Here is a 21145-nt window from a genome sequence, read left to right as displayed (position 1 = left end):
GTTCTCAGCAAAAAGGATAACCAGGAGTCAGACACATTGATTTTCAGTTTTGAAGGCAAGAGGTAGAGGAGTATTAACCAGAAAGAGAGAATGCATCTGAGCAGAAACACTCTTAGTTTGACAAGTTTTGCTCTTCTTCTGTAACCAGAAATATGCTTATTTTTGGGGAAGAAAAGGAGACATTACTGAGTAGGGGATGATGAAGGAGATTAATGAGAATACCAATGACAGAAGCCAGTGAACAGGTCATTACAGAAAGGGATATGGATGTAGGGTATGCTGAGGGAGACGATACAAAACTTTGCATTAGATACAGTTGTCAGTAATGAACTTTACTTCTGTTTTCTTTATACATACTAACACTAAAAACAGTGCCAAAAGAGAAAAAGGAACACTACTATTCTTCCACCAGGTTTTCTGACATTGACTGCTCATTCAGATCAATTAAAAAAGAGAGAAAGTAGACAGGACAAACAATTAGGCCATAGCTATCAAGGATTGTAAAGACAGCAGTGGTAATCTACTGATACAACCTAGACTGCTACTAGAGAGATGGATTTGTTGTTTATGTTAGGTCACATGACAGAAAAAAGAGCACTGCCAAGACTGACATACTGGGAAGGTGAGGGAAAGTGTATTGTACTGCATTTGTTCCCAGAGTGTTCCATCTTTAACCTTGCTTCTGAAAAGGGGTCAAAGCATATTGCTTCTCAACTGCCTCATGCAACAGAAAGCTCAGACAAACTTAAGATACTTTGCCAGTGCAATCTTATTCATACTCTATGTACTGCTCCCAATTGCTTTTTATTTTTACTATGTCTCATTCATGAGAAAAATTATTTATTGCCTTGACTACAGAGGCAGATCTATCACCAACTAACCCTGCCAGATGACCATCAATTGATGACAAATACATTGTCTACTTGCTTTTTCAACTTGTTTATCATGTATTCCCTGAAAAACTCCTCCCTGAGAAAGGGGTGCCATTCACATTTGAAAGCTATTTTGCTGAGCTCTCCCCACAAAGGCTATACCAGTGAAACACAAGATAGTAAGAGCCTCCTTATCCAGACCATTTATTTGTGGGGGAGTTCCTGTTCCCAGTGACCATCACAGACTCAAACAAAAACTCAGGTCTGAAGGGACTTCTGAAGGTCACCTCGTTCAACCTCCTGCACACAGCAGGGCTAACTGGACCATATGTTGCTTTGGACCTTGCCAAGTTTGAAATATCTACAAGGATAGGAGTTTCGATAAACCCTCCAAGCAATCTGTTCCAACACACTATTCTCATGGTCAACATGAGAATAGTACATGTACAGAGTCTTCACGTACAACTGGATTTTCCTTAGCAACTTGTGACAACTGACTCTTATCCTTGCACTGCGCACCCCTGAAAGGCATCTGGGTTCATTTTCTCTATAATCACCTTAAGGTGGTAGAAGATGGCAGGTAGATCCCTCAGCCTTCTCCATACTAAATAAATTCAGTTCCTCAGCCTCTACTTAACATGTTCTCCATCCCCCTAACCACCTTAGTGCCCCTCTACTGGACTCCCTCCAGCTTGCCAGCATCTTTCTTTTACTGGGCTGCCCTAAACCAGGCACAGGCTTTCAAATGTGGTCTTGCCAGTTCTGAGTACAAGGGGTATTATTATCACTTCCCTCAGCCTGCTGGCTATGTTCTTGCTAATACCACCGCTATGAGGCTAGCTCTCCTAGGATGCACTACCAACTTATGTTCAGCTTGCTGTCCACAAGGACCCCCTGGTTCTTTTCCTCAGAGTTACTACACAGCCACTCAGCACTCAGCTTGTAGTGATGCACAAGGTTGTTACTTTCAGATGCAGGACTTGATATTTGACTTTGCACAGCACCTTGGGGGTTCCTGTTGGCCAATTCCTCTGTATCGTTGAGGTCCATGTGAACAACAGCCCAGCCTTGCCCTCTAGCATATCAACCAGTCCCACCAATTTGATGTCATCTGCAAATTTGCTGAGAGCACCTTCTATCCTACTATCCTGATCACTGATGAAGATGCTAAACAGTGTAAGACTCAGTAAGCTATTTTCAGGAACGTAGCCCTTCTCGACTTCACTGTCAAGAAAATAACTTAATCCATAAACTTCTGGGCTATGTTGTGAGCTCAAGGGCCAGATCATGAACATACCAAACAAGTCAATTCAAGGATGTACCTCAAGAGCTTTCTCAAGTAAAGTATTCAAGAGATGACTTTCTAATATAAACATTTCACATCCTCTTTTCATCAAGTCTTATATTTAAAGTGTTAATATAAGTTCAAGGAAATATACACCTGAAAGGCTGCATGAAAATCCTAGAGACTGATGGGCATTTAGGATTAAGATCCTTCAATACAGTAAAACACACCAATCATTCTAGATACTCTAGTAACCAAATTAAATGTCTTGGCATTATGTTCTGCTTCTATTTTCTTGCTAACTCTGAAAAAGCAACTGTAGAACAAATCCAAGGAAATCTGACTTGTCCTCGAAGCTGCCAGTTTATCCCTCATGAAGAGGTAAAAAAAGCATCCAATAAAAAAAGAAAACGAAAATTAAGTTTATTCCCATCATACAAGGGTTCTCTACACAGTAAAGCCATTAGTTTCTTTCTGCATCAGCATTAAAAGAACTGCTATTGTTACCATTTTATCAAATACACATTGTAGCTTGGCAACATATTTTCTTAAAGGAAGAATTAAACGTCAGCTTGAGGGACAGGAAATAGAAATGTCACCATGTATCACTATCAAAGACCACTGATGTCACTGTAGTTGAGATAAATACACCAAGAACTGATATGGGTCTTCACTTGTATTTATTCCTATGTAAAGACATAAGCACAGATACCATCGCTGTGTAGCGACTGTTTTGGTCCAAACAACTTATGCTAAAACAGTTGAAAGGAAATGCTAAGGAGATCTTCACTTCCTGTTAGCTTCTCTAATTGCAGGCAGCCTTAGAAGCAGTAGCATAACTGACCAAAGCCCTTGTGTTGAACTGGCATTTCAGTATCATTCATTCCAGACCTACTTTGCCAAAACCTAACTTTGTCCAGAAATACCAAGGGATTCTGTCTTTACGCTGGGCTTTGAAGAAAAGGTACAAGACAGAGGTGCAAATCTGTAAAAAATACCAAAACAAAAAAAAAAACCACCAACCCTTTCAACAACACCACCACCCCAGATGCTTCCTTGGGAACTCTGCATAATAAGATTGGTGAGTACATGACAAACTAAGCTTGCTGGACTAGCGTCATGCTCTCCTTACAAAGTAATGTGCAACATTACACCCTAAAGAAAGGGGATCAACTCAAGTTACAAGAAAGTGTGTAAAAGACTGGAACCATAATGCAGCTCACACTATTTGTACATGACCTGACCATGAAAAGACAACTGCTGCTTAACAAAGGGGTTTTTTTCCAGCTTTAAAGATCATGTTTTTAAAAATGTCCCCTCAACTCCCCCTGAGACCTGGGAATTCCAGAAGTGACAAAGTTCTGCAATTGTGGCTATGTTTTTACAGTAAAAATGGTAACTCTGATCTTGCTAACTGCCTCGTCCATTGTTCCCAGTATGACGGATGAAGCTTATCACTAACAAAGCTGCACCCATCAAGGCTAGTGATTAAAGTGAAATTTTCTGCTAAAGCAGTACTCCTACCAACATGTGTACTGCAAGTAATACAATGAGCTTTAGAGTAAATGCGCATTATAAGCTTTCTATACTATAATATTCCACATTCAGTATAAACTTTCTACTCTATGAATACATTTCCAGTTCGATTTATTTACTGATACCTGCCAGAAACTGGCACAAGTAAGAAATGCTGCCTGCCTCTCTCTTCCACCCCAAAAACCAAATCCAAGGTCTGTACACAAGAATTCCAGAATGTACAGAGAATAAATGGTTGGGCAGCAAGCAAAACAACTCGGCAAGGACAGAGAAGCAAGAAAAGTGAAACTGAAGAAACAGCCTTTTAGCCAAACTACATACCATTTAAAACCTATTCTACTCAGCTACCAACACGAGGGATGACCTATCTCCTCCCTCAAATTTAAAAAAACGCCAAACAAACAAAAAAACCCCCAAACCACACAACATGTTAAGACTTGTAAGCCCAGAGTAACTGAACAGCAATTGATCAGTTTATACTTCCATAAACTCTTACATGACAATGTCACTTCAGCGTAAGAGTGCTCTCACAGGGAGTTATGGTGGTGTAACTGAATTCAACAGGCCTACCAATGCAGAAAACCTACAGGTTAAATAAGAAACCTAACCTTGTTTTCTGTACCATATGGCAGTGAAGGCATAAAGCATATTTTTTTTAAAGCCCTTTAGTGGTCTTTTAGCTTCATAAATATCAAATGGGAATGGACAGGCATGTGAAGACAAGCATATAGGAGATAAAGGGGCTGTGAATAATAACAAGGCTTTACTTTCTAGGGTAATTACAATCTGGAAAAAAGACTTTTTCAACGAAGTTGTATTCCAATCTTCATGAGAGTTTAAAAAAGCTCTGCACTACTCTGAAAATCAGCTACAAACCAAGAGGACCTGAAGCATCTAAAGTAAAAACATTTTCACAGCTCAGCATGTGATAAAATTAATTAGATTTGATTTACTGAGCTACATCTTTTGAGATGTGGGTGGGAAGCTAGCTGAAGAAATAGCACAGCTAACTTCTGTGGCTGGAGTTTTGCCCCCCAAGTGAATCAAGACATGCAGTCCCTGGTTTTCTTTATTTATGGAGTTGCTGCCATCATCATCACTATTTCATAAATGAAGTATCAGAAAGATCAAATCAGCACTTCAGACTGATAAGTTTTCAAAACTGAACATATTGCCTGTGCTTCAATTGTGCTGAGACAGAAAAAAAACTTTGAGGCAGAAAAAGTTTTCCCCAACCCATCCACCCTGCTTGCCTTTTTTTTAAAAAAAAAAAAAAACAACCAACCAACCAACACCAAAAGCCAGTACAACAGTAATATGCAGAACATTGCCTAAAGTTGCAAGGTCTGTGGCTGACCACACCATGAGAAAGTGAGGATCTGCTTGTCTTTGGGATCATCCCTGGAAGAGGTAAATTTAATGAATGGGGAAGATGTTGACCCTTGGATACTGTACTATCTTTAGATGACTTCTAAAAACCTATGGGGCCTTCAATACCATATTACATAGGGATTGGGACAAAGAAGTTAAAGGTCCATTAAGCAATTTAAATCTTTCATCGGGGTATCATCTGGAGATCTGAGAGTCATAGTACCATGGAAGAGTAAGGATAAATGCTTGATTTTCTTATACTAATTTTTGTTTTTTTATTTGTAACTCAGACAGTCAAATGGGGTTTATCCCTACACATGTCCAGATAACTCCATCAATCTTGATTTCTTCAAATACAAAGTTACCTTTCTTTATTCTAAAGTCTGCATCAACTATGTTATGCTGCTCCCTCACATCATGAGGAAAACTGTGACCAGCACTACATTTTTTGTAAGCAGGTTTAGCTGCTGCTTGTATCCTTCTGAAAAGCAGTTGCTTCTAAAGCAAGCTGAATTAAATTCCTTAACAATCCCCTATGGAATCACTCAGGAACCTTCTTGTTCCACAAAAGGGCTGTTTTCCTCCTGCCCTTGTTATCCTTCCCCTCACCCCCACCCCCAACATAACGTGTGACACAGCATTATCTATCCTGAAAATCACAGTAACAAATAACCCAGTGGTAGTTCCATAAAGCTACTGGGATATTACATACAAGTCTTCTTAAGAATCAACACAATCAGCTGTCTAAAACATAAGCAAATCTTCACAATTGTGTTCCGAAGCCTGAAGATAGAACAACTTCAAAAAACAGACACAAATGAGAACCAAATTCAAGAAGTGATAAAAATTTATAAAAAAACCCAACTATGAACAGACATTAAGAATATGATGAATGTGAATCACTGAGCTTTTATGAACTGAAACTAAGAGATGCTGACTGATTGCACTGTTATTTTCACCATGGTAAATGGTTAATTGTAGGATGCACCACAGCTGTAAACAGCAAAGACATTTTTCAGCAGATTAACAACTAGAAGGGAAAATAGTAAGATAGGCAGTAACATACAGTGTGAAAAACACAGCTTTTAAATTCATATAGCTAAAACTGGAGAAGGCTTGAAAGCTTCAGTAAGAATAGGTAAATGAAGGAAGACAGTACATGCAATTTTAAAACTATCTCAACTTCATGGAGTTTTTTGAAGCTCACCAAAGTGCTACTTTTACAGGGAAGGTGTTAACACATTTGCTTTACTAGGACAAGAGGGGTAGCAGATAGTTCAGAAAGCTTTTATTGCTGATTACTTAATACTTACCTAGCAGTACCCAGCTGGAAAGTCCATTTACTACAGAATTCAAGGTAGTGGCTTTTGGGGTACATTTTTGTACTCAAAGGAGTGTTCTCAAACAGGCTTCCCTTCCACCATATCTATGTATTTCTTTCCCCTCACAAAAACACCAGATGACCCAAAACCATAATCAGGGACACAGCAACTCACTTTACATGTAACTGGACATCTCATAACCACAGCTGGTGTCGGTTATCCCCATCAGCACATGACAAAGCATAACAGTAGAAGCTCATTCTTCCCTTTTAGCAACCAAAAGGACAGCACACGCCTTAACTTTCATCGTAAGATTTTACTATTCTTTCTTTTTCTTCTCACAGATTGTCTTATATTTATTCCAGAAAGCATTTTCTTACACATTTTTAACTTCCAGTGCCTATTATTTTCAGTAGTTTTTCATCTCCACAAGAAATTTAATCCACAACTAAAAAGTTACTGTATAACCTGCAGGTTACTCTACAACTCATTCTTGTCATTCTTCCAATTTTCCACTCCTCCCTCTTTCACCTTTTCTTGGGCATAGAGGGAACAGTTAAAAGAAGAGTGTTTAAGAGGGGAATCTACCTGCAGACTGAAGAAAAAGCTAGCCAGCAGCAGAGGAAAAAGAACACCGAATGCTGAAGCACAGACTACAGGTGAAAGTAAGCTATACCAAGCCCTACTTCCAATATCTCTTCTTGTTTCAAACAATGTGCATGCATGTAAGAACTTCATAAAAGTAAAGGTCTTTTTATGAACATATTAGATATGGCTTCCAAAATAGTTCTAACACCAACAGAAAATGTTGGTACTTTCAGAGTACAGTATAAGTTGTCCCACGGAGATCATTAGTTGACACTATTTTGCAGTTCCATAAAATAAACTCCCTCTGGCATTCACAGAGCTTTCAATGGTTTTAGACAGATACCACAGCACAAATTCAGTGTGCTCCCAGCCTCTAATACAGCTCTTTTCATCAACAGATGTTGCATGGATGTATTTTGTAATTTAATTCTTTAGCACGAGTTACTGGAAACCTTCGTGCTTCTGTCCAAAAAAAATTGAACAAGGACTAAACTTGTTTAATCATTACTGCACTGCCCATATCCTCCATTATTTCTTCAAGAAAGCTCCACAGCACATATTCAAGTTCTGCAGAATGCAAACACCAAGTATTTATTTCTGTTGCCAGGGACATCATTTAGTAGCCACACTCTCTTTGGTATTTCCAACAGTAAAAGAGGTTGAATATCTACCCCATGTAAATCAGAAATAGCAATCACATGCTAAATTGTGTCAGAAATTTGATGCTTGTACAATTAACATTACAGGTCCTCAGCTCCTGCTCCAGACCCTCTGCTGCCCTTTTTCATGCCACTGCAACTAAGCGTGTATTAGCAAGTAGTGTAGCCCAGCACAGGTAGATTTGTGTGGGTGCTGAGGACTCAACATCCCACTATACACATCTAAAGGTGTTTTACTTAAGGCTAGATCGAACCTGGTGCTGTGGACTCAAGGCCTGTTAGCAGCTGGCATGCAATAGGCATGTTTCTGAAACACAGCTTCTATTTTCATTTCAGTCAAAAAAGAAACCCTGTGCAGTCTAAGAACGCTTAAAAAGAAAGAGAAGATCAGGAAAGTCACTTTCCAAGTGCACACTCCCAAGCTGAGCTACAAAGCTAAAGTAGACCTACCCACTGAGTTCAGAGATGAAGACTAGAGATAAGCAAACCCCCTGAAGCATTTACAGACTGAATGTTAGCTCCTCAGCACAGCTGCTCCTCCAGAGCTGCTCCTGTTGTGCCACGCTCCTTGCTAACTACATGGACGTACCTTGTACTGGCTGCTCCTGCTGACGTGCCAGATGTACATGTCCATAGCTCCAGTCTGCATCGCTATATTGTCACATGTCATCGTGGTGCTCATGCATATACCCTGGTAGGGTACAGCACAGCGCAGAGCCACCACATGCCCTCTGCTGGACTGCTGTTCCTTCCTTCCTTCTCTCCCCTACTGCCTCCTCGCACCTCAGTGGCTGCCAGCCACACTGACAGCATCTGCAGCGCTGCGGGCAGGGGCACTGCAGGGCCCCAGGAGAAATGGCCTGTCCCTGCCACTACTGAAAGGATTTCTTTCAGCCTTGTTTCTAAACAAGTCTGGGCATACAGTAAGAAACTAAGGCCATCCTTCCTTCCAGCCATCAAAACAAATATAGGTTCCTAGGCCCTCACAGAACTCAGGTTGCTTTGAAATTTCTGGTTTGCCACCAGAATACAAAAAAAATCCAGAAATATTCTATACTCACAGGTATGAGTGCTTCTTTTTTTTTTTAATATTTATTTTTAATTTCCCTCTTAATTCTACCCCTTGAAGCTGAGAAGCAGAGGATATCCACAGTCCCTTGAGGTTTGAAGGAGGCATACATTTTAAAATGCGTTAGAAACAGACAGATCTAAAGAACTTTGTTCCAGCTATGTCTCAAATCCACCTTTAATTTGACTTCTAAATTAGGGTAAGTTTTCAAAACTGCTAATTCATCTAGAAGTGATACAGGTAAATGGTAGTACTTCAAATATATAGTTCAACTATTTGTACAGTATCATCATAATAATAATAATTTAAAAAATAAAACCCAGACCTTTATTACATTGCCCCAGTTACACCACGAACAGTCTGTTTATAATTCTTTGTGTGACCATATTTGTTTAACAGATATTTAATCTTATTCTAGCATTTACATTAACCATAAACCCTTAAGGAAAAAATCCTATGAATTCAGTCACTCTCAGGATTTGTTTAAAGAACAGTTCAACAAAAAGATATTCCCTCTACTATATGTCATTGTGGCATCTCTCTCCAATCTGTTTCACAAATCTGCTTTAACAGTTTCTATTATACTAGCCAGGATTACTCCATTTTGCAGCTTCCCAGATGTCCCTACAATAAACAGCATGGGAAAGTTGACCTCTGTTTCTGGGTGACGCTCAGGTGAGGAAGATTACCAGAAAAACCTTTTGCTAGTGTAGTGAAGGGAATTATAGAGGTCCTTCCTCTCTGTGCAACCAGCTAACATTATTAACCACCAGTTATAACTCCTTGATTTTGTGCCTAATAGAGACTACAGATTAAATGTAAATGTAATAATTTTAGTTTCTACCAGCTGGTAAGGATCCCCAACTCAAGCATCAAATGCAAACAGCATGTTATATACAGCATGGCACAGCACTGTCATTCCTTTCTCTAGCCAGACACACTGCTGTGCCCTGTCCTGATTTTGGCTGGAATAGAGTTAATTTTCTTCCTAGTAGCTGGTGCAGTGCTGTGTTTTGGATTTAGTGAGAGAATAATGTTGATAACACACTGATGTTTTAATTGTTGCTAGGTAGTGCTTACCCCAAGTTAAGGATTTTTCAGTTTCACATGCTGTCAGTGAGGAGGTGCACAAGACGCTGGGAGGGAGCGTGGCCAGGACAGCTGACCAGAGCTAGCCAAAGGGATGTTCCATAGCAGAGGGCGTCATGCTCGTATATAAACTGGGGGGAGTTGGCTGGGGGCCGGATCGCTGCTCGGTCAGCGGGTGGTGAGCAATTGCATTGTGCATCACTTGTCTTTCTTTGGGTTTCTTTCTTTTTTTGGTTCTATTCCTTTTCATTACTATTATTATATTTTATTATTGTTATTATTACATTTTTCTTATTAAACCATTCTTATCTCAACCCATGAGTTTTACTTTTTTTTTTCTCCTCAATTCTCCTCCCTATCCCGCTGGGAGAAGGCAGGAGCAAGCAAGGAGCTGTGTGGTGCTTAGCTGCTGGCTGGGGTTAAACCACGACATGCCCCAAGGTGGAGAATCAGATTACTGATTTAGTAACCTGATTGGTGTGCTGACTTTAGTAAAATATCCTACCCAACATACCTTTATAAAAGTCATGTACTTTATTCAATAATTTAGTTTTCAAATGACATGATTGACATTAAGCAATATTTACCTGCTTCTTCTTTAATAAATGACAAATCTTCTTCTGGATATGGGACTGATGGTTGCAACACTGAGCAATCTTCTGAGTTCTCTTCAGTATTAGGTGGTATATTATAAATAAACCTCTTTGCAGTTTGGTTTTTCCTTCTTGCTTTTCCAGGTTCTTGAACTGATTGTCCCTGTGCGCCCATGTCATTCCATACGAAAACTTTTCCCTCACCTTGAGATTCATTTTCTGCCATTTCAGGTGAGCTGTCCTGGACCCAACTGCAGTCATTCATTTGGTAGCTTTCCATTTGGCCCTCGTCAATAGAGTAACCATCATTCTCAGTTTTTATGCTACTTGCCAAGTTGGTAAGGTTTCGTGTTGCCCAGAAGCTGGCAACTTTCTGATCCCTTGGAGACAAGCCATCCCTGCTAACAGATCTTCTGTTGTAATCCACGACAACGGTCTCTGGAGCTTCTGATTTTATACTTATGTTTAAGGCATCTTTAATGAAGTTGCGGCAGGACTGGACAACCTCCGTCATCTGAAGGTAGCTGGCCACCGACATCACTTCAATGGCATTTTGGCTCGTAAGCACGAGGTTACCAGAATATAAGAAGTCCAAGATGACAGAAAAACCTTGAACAGCAACAACGTCTAAATAGGTAACAGTGGTTTGGTTACGGCTTTCTTTGTTTGTAAAGCAATACAGAGTCTTAAAGAAGCGGCTGCCTGCAACCAGGATGTTCTTGTGAGCTCTGAAGACCCTCCCACTCACCACAATATTAACATCACAAAGAATGCCTTTCTTCCTCTGCTCGTTGAGCTCTTGCAGGAGCTGATAGCAGTAAGAGTTCTCATTTGGCCTGCTGTTAAAATCACAGTATCCTTCATTGTTGAGTTCTGATGGTAACTCTGACTCCTGCAATTAAAAAAACCCACAACTATAATTAGCTCTTAATAAATGCTTTCCTTCATCATCCAACACTATGATAAGGATATGAAAATAAACTTAAGATAATGTTAATCAAACGATTTTTTTTAATTTATGTTCTTGGTCATAAAGGGAGGCAGGAATTTATAATTAAAAAAATATTTCTGAAAGCTAAGAATCACAATCTCATTCTGCACCCTCCACCCCCAAATGTGAAACAAAAACAGAACTAGCAGAAATTGCCTTGAGGGCAAAGGAATTGAAATTTTGGCCAAAAGGAAGGAAAGATTTAGTTTAGTGTGAAGTACTTGTTTTTCTTAACCCACATACATTAAAGATTCAGGAGTCTCTCCTTCCACAGATTTAACCAGATGGTTCTCACATATCCAACCCCCTGTTCTTCCCTAGAAATCTCCACTTAAACAGGTAAGTAGAACCCCGATAATGGATTGTTTTCTCATGCTGAGATGAATACATGAAGATTAGGTCTGTATCTCCCCATCCGTCTCATACGTTTTAAAGAAAACATATTACTAAAGTAGTTAGCAGATATTTCTTACACAGTTCTACAAATTAGGTATTTTTTCTTTATTTTCTAATTACGACAGGTTTAGGATTAAATAGCTATGTGACATGACAAGCGGACAGAATACTTCAGGTGACCAAACAAAACTTAAGCTTCCATTACGTTATTTAACAAAGACTTTCTCGAATCAAGCTTCACTGAAACTTTCCAGTAGCAACACCTTTAACTGGTACATACTTATTATGAAAACAATATCTACTTGTCTCTACAACTTTTTAAAGACATGATCTCAAACATGGCATGAAAATTTTGCTAAAATTAGCATCAGACAATCCAACACCAAGAAATTAAATATTAGTTCAGACAGTGCAAGGCTGATAAGTAATAAGATCTGAACTGGATTTTAGAGCATTTAGAAAACTTATAACTGACATTTAGGCAATGATGATTCAGAGCTGCTACAAAGCAGCAGCTAGGAGAAAGCAGAAAACATCACAGACTTGCATATCTGAGACCATACTTACATTGAGTGACGGTGCTGCCATCAAGAGCAGCAATGATGACAGACCCTGTTTTATACTGGATCTCTAAGACTCCCTCTCTTCTTCTCTAGCAAATAAGAACGGTTCAAAACTGGCTGGCTCCAGTATGGTTTAGGATGAGAGAAGATCAGATTTCACAAATTATATCATTATTTTCTTCTCTCATTTTCTAAAACTCACAGATTTGCGGGCAAGAGGTATGATTAAGGCTTGACTGCCTCAACATTACAGGTCAAAATCAGCATTAACAAGGTAATGTTAATACTGTCATGAGCCCATAACCTATACTGGGCCTAAATGTTGCAGCAAAGTACTACCTTTGATTTGGGACTATGGCAGAAAATGGGTATATCTAAAAAAAAAAAAAGTCACTTTCTGCCACACAGGAATTGGTGTATTAAATCAGTACTCACCTCAAGTTATAATCCCAGTGTGGAACACTGGGATGACAACTGAGGCTGTAACTACATCCTCTAAAATGTTATTTACATCTATAAGAAACAAATAATGCCCAGTATAACCAAACCAGAAACTGTACCATTTCAGCATCTCCTGCAGAGAAATTTCATTTGCCATCACATTCAAGTTGCTTCTAAATCTCTACCCTTCTCAGAAAAATGCTTCAGTGAAAAGAATAGGTAAAAATAAAAGCAATTAGGCTTTTAAGTGAAAACAAGCAACAGATCGTTGTCCAACCTTGTCTTAATTTTTTCTGCGTACTCTCTGACATACCCAAGCATTCCCTCAGATCAGAGCTCTGAAACATGCATATCCCAAACGTGTGACAGCTAGATCTATTGTTCTTTAAATTCTCAGCAGATTTTGGATCTGGACTAGCTTCCTGTCACTCCAGCAACAGAGCACTGCGTAGTTTCAGAACACCAAATTACACTGACTTTGGATCAGATTAAGATGAAAATTATTGTACCCTAAAGTGTTGTCACTCTAGTCAAAGTCAATCATCATTGACTTGCACCACACACAGTGAATGTTAGGTAGATATTATGATAGCTGACAATTTCATTTTCTGAGAACCTGTTAAACACTACATAAAATTTAAAAATAATCTGCCGTGGGTTTTTTTTTTTTTTTATTACAAATGTCTGATTAAAGAATGAAGAGAGAGTACCTTTTAACTGAGCATGTGTATGTATCCAATCAAGCTGATGAAGAAAGAAATAGAGCTTTACAACGTTTTTCTTTTTTGTTTTCTGAAGAAAAAGACAAGCCAGCATGGTAAAAAGGAGCTGCAGATCACAAGTGCGCTACATAACCACAAGACTGAAGTCTTCATTATGAGAAGACCAGAAGGCTGAGTGAAAATAGGAGACATTATACAACTAATGTCCAAGCTATAGGTGTGTGTGTTGGGGAAAGAGATTGTTATTACAGCTTTACAGAAATGGGTGCATAAAGATTTTTAAACTAACTGTAATATTGGAAACAACTGTTTAACTGCTAGTATAGAACCTACTATACCTCAAATGAAATGCAAGTCCTGACATCTGAACAGTTATCAAGCCTTTGTACACCAAGTTTGACAAATAGAATTAACATTTACTATGAGAAAAACGCAAAAAATGTAATATCCCTTGGAGAGTTTTAAACATCTCCCCTTCGTACAGAAAAAGTACAATACAGTTCAATAGGAGGTAAGGTACAGAAAATAATTACAGGAAATCAAAAAGAAGTGTATTTTCAAGCTTCTGTTACTTATGTTGTGTTCATGGCACATCATCGTAAGAGTACTGTTTTTCTGATGAGAACCACAAAGTAATGATATTTGCTTAGATGTCAATTACATTTGCAGAATACAGACCAAATATTCCAATTACCTAAGTTATCTCAACACCAAACTACCTTATCCTTTAATAGAAACTAGTAAGAAATCGAGAATAAAAATCAGGACTATTTCAGTTTTATTTGTGGAATCTACACTACTCTAAATCTGAAAAGCTTCTCTCTGAGGTGAGATTAAGCAGCAGTCTAACAGAACAGAGACTGCTCATGGAAACTAATATTGTGCTCAGTTTCAGACTCATCTGAATACACCCAAAGATAAACGACTATTTCATATGTGTAATTCACTATTTACACTTCCCTAAAAGCTAATAGGAGCAGAAACATATGATCAAAAACTGCAACTACAAACTTGCTTTTCTTTCTCCTCCTGTGCTGTCAGCACACTCTTGTCGCCTGGGTGCAAGAACAGTGAGGGGTGGAAGAATAAAAAAAATTAAAAAAAACAAAAACAAACAAACAAAAAAAACCCCACACACAGAACAAACCCCAAACCAAAACCAATCTAACCATAGATTCCATCTCAGCTGTATGTAATGAAAAGTAGCTATGCCACATTTTTGTAATCCCTTCCCCACTACCACACCTTACTCTACAGCAGTTCCCTATGCCCCCAAATTAATTCTTATCCTGAAAAATGGATCCTCTAACAAAAACAAGCTATCAGGAACTTCTTAATTTCACTCTGTAGTTGCACGTGCTTATCTCAAAATATGGTCTTATCAGCTGCACACATGATGCTCCACTGCTGTTTTACATGCTATAGCATCACTCACAAAAAACTCAGAGATTTAAAACTGTTCCATTAAGTGCCTAACAACCAAATTATAGTCCTTGCTCTGAAGGCCTGACTTCCTCCCTAACTTTTTTGCTCTGCTAAGAGTAATTCAAGAAGTTAACTTAGAACACTACAATGTAACTCTTACATCTGAAGTACGACTTCTATTCATCACCACTCACATAAAGCAAACAACTACAGTTCACATGGAAAAAACAACACATCAAAGGCCTTCCTCCTTTTGGAGAGCTTCTGCTTTAAACCAACATGACTGTTAGGCTGGAGAAAGCTTTTCTGGCAGTACTTCCAATGCTCAGCTTCAAATTATGTCCAGAGAGAAAATGCTTTAAGAAGCTGCTTTCAGGGGAGGAACCCCCAGCAGCCAATAAATCTGCATCTTATGGAGCTAAATTAATCACGGAATTGAAATCTTTTGCAGTGATTTCCCTGGAAGTATCTATTTCTTAAGATTTTTACAACCCAAGAGTCCGTTTATTAAAAAAACTAAGGTAGTTTCAAGCTGATTGTATGTTTCCTTAAGCTTTAATATGGAGACAGATTATTTTAAAAACTAACATAGAAAAAAGTCAAGATTTTTCTCTTAGAAAGAAGCACCGACTGACAGCTCAATACCCTTGAATTACAGCAGCTGCAACCACTTGTGATGTATTTTGGCATTCCAAATTAAATGTATCCCAAAAATAAACCAAAATCATCACTCATTTCTTCATGAGCGTAATATCCAACAGACCTATAGAAATTTCCACTGCTTTACTGCCTTAACACCTATAATTTCCTTTTCGCACTTGAACAGTGGCACTATGCCATATGTTTATTAGCAGCTGCTAAACATGCCCTGCAGTTGAAGCTTGTCAAGTCAAGAATACATGTGTGTTGTCTCCAAGACAAAGGCTGAAAGATCTCTCGCAAGTTTCATTAAATCTAAATGGCTTTGCAGCCTCATTATGTATGTTGCAAATACGGTCAGGGTACAAATTACCTACTTTTGTTCCAAGTATCTGGTATCATGGCATTAAGGAAAAAATGGGGCTATGTTTTGGTATTAATTTAAACATACATATCAAGAGAAATTCAAGTGCCATTAAAAGTGTGAAAGGATATGGAAATTAAGCATAAAAGCAGAAAGAAAACAGAGACTCTTAATCAGATTTTTGATAAAGCAAGTGTAACCCAAAAATGCACCACAAAGAAAATTACATTGACCCTTGAAAAACTGCAATTCCTTCCCTTGTAAGAAGTTTTTAACTGAAATGTAATCACACGGAGATGCATCCAGACTGTCTTCTGCTTAAAAACACCAGTCTCTGTTCAGTTACCTTATAGAAGCTTACTTTGTCCAAACCTTACCTTTAATACAGTACAAAAGAACCACTGACACATCTCACCTATCCTACTTTTTCTTTTATTATTACAGTTACTACAAATATTTTTTCTTAAACTATCAGTGGTATAAAAGCAGAGGCTCATTTTTATGAAGATTCCCATGACAATGAAAGGTTAATCTTCAAATAAACACATGAACTTTTAGGCTACTGTGACATGCAAGCCAACATTCTGTTCCCCCTTCTACCCTACCAGCATTTATTAGTCTTATGACAGACTGGGGATAGGAAGACAGAAAGAAAAAGCTAGTAAGTTTAGTAGGAAAAACTGTCCAGAATATGTTTTATTTACACATAGCTTAATGCGAGTGAGAGAAAGTTCCAAGTGTGGTATGGATTAGCAACATCTAGTGACACATGAGGCTACAGAGTGACAGGACATACCTTTACAGGGTAATCATTCACAACAAGCTAGAAACTAGGCAACAAGATGTTAAGAAATATACTGCAATAACATTAAACAAAAAGAACATTTTCAAAGATATAAAGAGGTGGTAAAAGAAATGAAGAATGGAAGCTTCAAAATTAGGAACAAGTTATTTAAAGCAAGTTGGGTTAAAATACTGCAGAGTGAATAGCAAACCCCAGATTGGAGGAAATTGATAAAATGACCTACTGCCACGAAATGTTTGCAACAGTAGCTGTCTTAGAAATACACTGACTCAAAAGGTAGTATTACTCATCTTGAAGGTGAACGCTGCATTTGTAAATCCCAAAATATTTTGGATAACTGATATTTATGCATCATAAGGTTTTCCTTGCAGTCCTGCAGTAGTTTCACATAAAACTTGCATACCTTTTCCAATTAGCTCTAAGAAAACCTATGTTCACCTAACACTTCATATGTCATCCTGATATCCTACCCAAACAGAATAGCAGCTCTTGTCCAAGGTACCCTGAGCTCCTTAAAGCGCCCAAGCAATAAACTCAATTTAACCACTGCACAACAATTCGGACTCCAGATACATCTATACAACCAAGGTGAGTGGTTTAGTTAAAACTGAGCTCTAATAGTGAAAAACGGAGTGACGGGGGATTAATTCCGGCTAACAGCTCAAGTCAGTTCGAGTACCAGCCTAAGGTGATGCACATTAGCTTGTGCCCGCTGGCAAGTTTAACGCCAGCTACGCGATCTGAGGGCGCTTTTACAACGCTGACATCCTTAGGAGGAAAGGCTGCAGAACGCTGGAGATCCAACACGAGTATTCTTTAGAAGCTTTTCATCCACATGTTCTAGAGTTAGCCCTGCCTTACTCGTAAGAGCAGCCAAGAAACACAATGCTTTTAAGTTCTGCGGGGAACATGAAGAGTTTCACTAGTCCTAAAGCATTAGAGGAGAGCTGGCATATTAACATGGCTTTCAGGAAACCACATGTTTATCTCAAACATACACCAAGCAATTGCAGACTTCTTGCTTGGTAACTCAATCTAAACCAACACAACCGGGGAAAAAAAGATTTAAACGAGAAGATCTTGACTCCACAGAGTTACCGGATTAGTGCACCGTTAAGAACAGCAGTGTAATTCTAATTTCACACTGGCAAGCACCAGTTTCACACGCAGTTGTTAGCCCGACACCACCCTCCCTTCTCCGGTACCGCAGGAGGAAGTTGTAACGAGTGTTTTTAAATCAGTGCTGCAACACTGGTATCCGTATGCAACTTTTTCCCACATTGCCGGTTTATCTTCACGAGATAAACTAACGAAAACGGCACCCGCCACCTCCGAACAGGTAACGTTAGCCAGGCACGGCCGTAAGCAACAGTTCGTGCAAACGCTGTTGGGCTGCGGGCGGGCAGCGCTGACAGCGCTGTGCCTGCCCGGATCCCGCGGGAGAGTCACCCCAAATCGGAGAGCGGGCTCGCCTCCCGCTCCGGAGACGGCGTGCGATAGCAGCGCGTCGTGCCCAGCCCGCCGGACAACAACAAACACAGCAAGCCATTTAAAGAACTTCACACACGTGGGCATCAAAAAAACCCACCCGACCTATGCCAAAGGGGAGGCCAGCCTCCCCCCGCCCCGCGGGACCCCGCCGGGGACGCCCCCGGCCCTCGCCCCGCCGCGTCCCCTACCTGCTCGGCGCTGACGGGCTCGTTGAGGCGATGCTCGGCGGAAAGGTGGTGCCGCAGGAGCAGGGCCCGTTTGTAGTTGCGGGTGCCCTTGCAGAGCTCGTCGTGCCCCCCGGGCAGGGCCGCGCCAGTCATGATCAGCTCGGGAGGGGCGGCGGCGGCCGCGGCGGCGGTGCACCAGGCGCAGGACATGAGACCGGTCTCCTGGCAGTAGTAGAGCCACGGGAACTCCTTGAGCCAGGAGCCCTGGAAGGAGATGTGCAGCTTCTGCAGCAGCGACTTGGGCCTGGCTAGCGGGAAGTGCTTGATGCTCTCCCCCTCCCCCGCGCCCACGCTGCTGCCCTCCGCCTCGTCCCCTCCGTCGCCCCCCGACCGCCTGCTGCTGCTGCAGCTGCCGCCCTCGGCGCCGCTGCCGTCGCCCAGGCTGCCCCCTTCGCCGTCCTCCTCGTCGTCGCTGCTGTCACTCAGGGAGCCCCCGTCCTGGACCAGCTCCTTCCCCTCCAGCAGGCCCTCCGGCTCCAGGCCCTCCGCACCCTCCAGCTCCATCTCCTCGTCCGCCCCCCGCCCATTGAAGTGCTTCCGCGGCCAGGCCGAGGCCTCGCAGCCATTGTTAGCGGCGGAGGGGGCGGCGAGGAGCCCCCCGCCGCCCCGAAAGGCCAGTGTCCGGCGATTCCTCTCGGCGAACATGGGGCCGGCGGCGGGGGGCGAGACCGCGTCCTGAGGCAGCAGCAGCTCCTTCTCGTCGGCGGCGGCCTCCAGCTCCTCGGCCTCCAGCCCCTCCAGCTCCACTTCCTCGTCCGCCCCGCGCCCGTTCAGCGGCTCGGGGTCCTGCCGGTCCCAGGCCTCGGCCGCGCCACCGGCCCCGCCGCCGCCGGCCGCCGCCGCCGCCGCCGCTGCCGCGGCGGTGACCAGGCCGCCGCCCCGGAACGCCAGCGTCCGCCGGTTCATCTCCGCGAACATGGCGCGCGCGCGCGCCCCCCGCCCGCCGCCGCCGCCTCGCGCCCCTGGCCCGCCGCTCCCCGCCCGGCCCGAGGGCTCTGCCCGCGGGAAGGAGGCGCCGGCTGCCGTGCGGGAAGGGCGGGGGCGGCGGCCGAGAGAAACGAAGTCCGGCCGCTCCCCCCCCACCCCCGGCTCCGGCCTAGATCACCGCCGCAGGCTCCCCACAATGGATCCCGCTCGGCGGCGCTTCCGTCCCAACAGGCCCCGGATCAGGTCGAATGGCAAATGAACAACGGACTGCTCCCACAATGCACCGGGAGAGCCACCGCAGGGGAGGGGGAGCGCGAGCGGGGGGCGGGCAGGCGGGGGGCCGGCGGGGCGGGCGCGACAGCTGGGCCGCGTCACGCGCCCCTGCGCCGCCCGCCCGCCCCCCTCGCCGCGCGCGCCCCGCCCCGTCCCTCCCGCTACGCGGCGAGGGGGGGGGGGGGGGGCGCGACCCCCTCCCTCCGCCCGAGGGGCCGCGGCCCTCCTCCTTCCGCCCCCTCCCTGCGCACGCGCGGGGGGGGCTCACGGGTCCGGCGGGGGCAGCGGCGCGGCCGAGCCTCCCGGGGCCGCCCGGCGGGACGTCTGCGCGGCGGGGCCGGCGGGGCCGAGCGCGGCGGTACCGTTAGGCGCGGCGCGGCGCAGGCGCGGGCTGCCGGGCGGCGCGTGCGGCGTGCGCGCTGCCCGCACGTGCCGGCGGGGCGGGTCCCTCCGCGGGGCGAAGGCTCGAGGCGCGGCGGCGGCGCGGGGCGCGATCGTCCCTCCAGGCCCGTGGGAGGCCGGGGGGGGACGGTGGGCGGCTGCCGCGGGGTAACCCCGCGGAGTGCCGCCCCGCCCCATTGCTCGGTCGCTTCGCTCCCGCAGCCGGTGGCTCGGGGGAACAGACGAGGGAAAGCAAGAAGACTCGTAGGTCGAGATACAAAATAGTTTAATCGATGGAGAAGTGGGAGAAGAAAGAAGGAAAACGGAACAAGTGATGCCAAGGCAATTGCTCTCCATCTCCCCGGGGGAGAGCAGTGCCCAGCCAGATCCTGAGAAAAAGACAGTTAACTTCCCCAAAGCCCCTCCTGCCTGCTCTGCTGCGGGCACGGTGTGACACCGCATGGGATACCTCTTGCGTTGGCTCAGGCCATCTGCCCCGCTGTGTCACCTCCCAACCGCCTTGGCACCCCCAATCTATTCTCTGCGGGGGGCTGAGTAAGAAACAGAAAAAGCCTTGAACCTGAGCGAGCGCTGTTCAGCAGTGACAGATCTGAAGTACAGCCCCATACGGCCTGCCAGGAAGACAATGAGCTCCACCCCAGCCAGACCCCGCACAACGGATAACAAAAGATGTCAGAGAGGAAGGGCTGTGGAGCCTTCCAGGCGAAGTTGTGCGGTGGTGTTGCTGTCGTGTAATGCAGATGCATGTATTCAGTAGTAAAAAAAGATACGCCTCTGTGTCTTGGCCTGAAAATACGAAGGAGAGCTGACTTGGACTTAAAACTTTTGAGAAGACTTTGCAAGAATACTATAAATGCTGTAAACAAGGGTGCTTTCCTCCTTCTAAAGAGTTACCTGGGAAAAGGGGACCTCTGGTAGAAAATTATATTCTGGAAAGATTAAGAAAATCTTTCTAAAATTCTAGGGGAGAGAGCAGGGGAGAGTCATTCATGGAGAAACAGAGAAACTGTAAAAGGCAGTATAAGATTTCCAGAAGGAGGGCAAAGATGGTCTAAATTTAGGCAAGGGCACAAGAGGAGTGATGGGAGATAAGGA

At 43.2% G+C, this 21145-nt stretch overlaps 1 protein-coding gene across 2 annotated transcripts in view; it reads right to left on the bottom strand.

The window, feature by feature from the left end:
* Positions 1–19381, bottom strand: part of ZBTB10 (zinc finger and BTB domain containing 10) — a 30775-nt gene extending 11394 nt beyond the window's left edge. For both annotated transcript variants that reach the window (XM_074883507.1, XM_074883516.1), the window contains exons 1-2: positions 18410–19381; positions 10379–11276 (exon numbers count right to left, since the gene is read on the bottom strand). In XM_074883507.1, the coding sequence (XP_074739608.1) occupies positions 10379–11276; positions 18410–19366 (1855 nt within the window). In that variant the 5' untranslated portion in view covers positions 19367–19381. The remainder of the gene's footprint in view (positions 1–10378; positions 11277–18409) is intronic.
* Positions 19382–21145: the final 1764 nt, after the last annotated feature.

The sequence above is a fragment of the Strix uralensis genome, chromosome 1, assembly GCF_047716275.1.
Source record: "Strix uralensis isolate ZFMK-TIS-50842 chromosome 1, bStrUra1, whole genome shotgun sequence".
NCBI classification, from domain to species: Eukaryota; Metazoa; Chordata; class Aves; order Strigiformes; family Strigidae; genus Strix; species Strix uralensis.
Note: the sequence above shows the minus strand (reverse complement) of the source record. Positions and strands in the feature narration are given on the sequence as shown.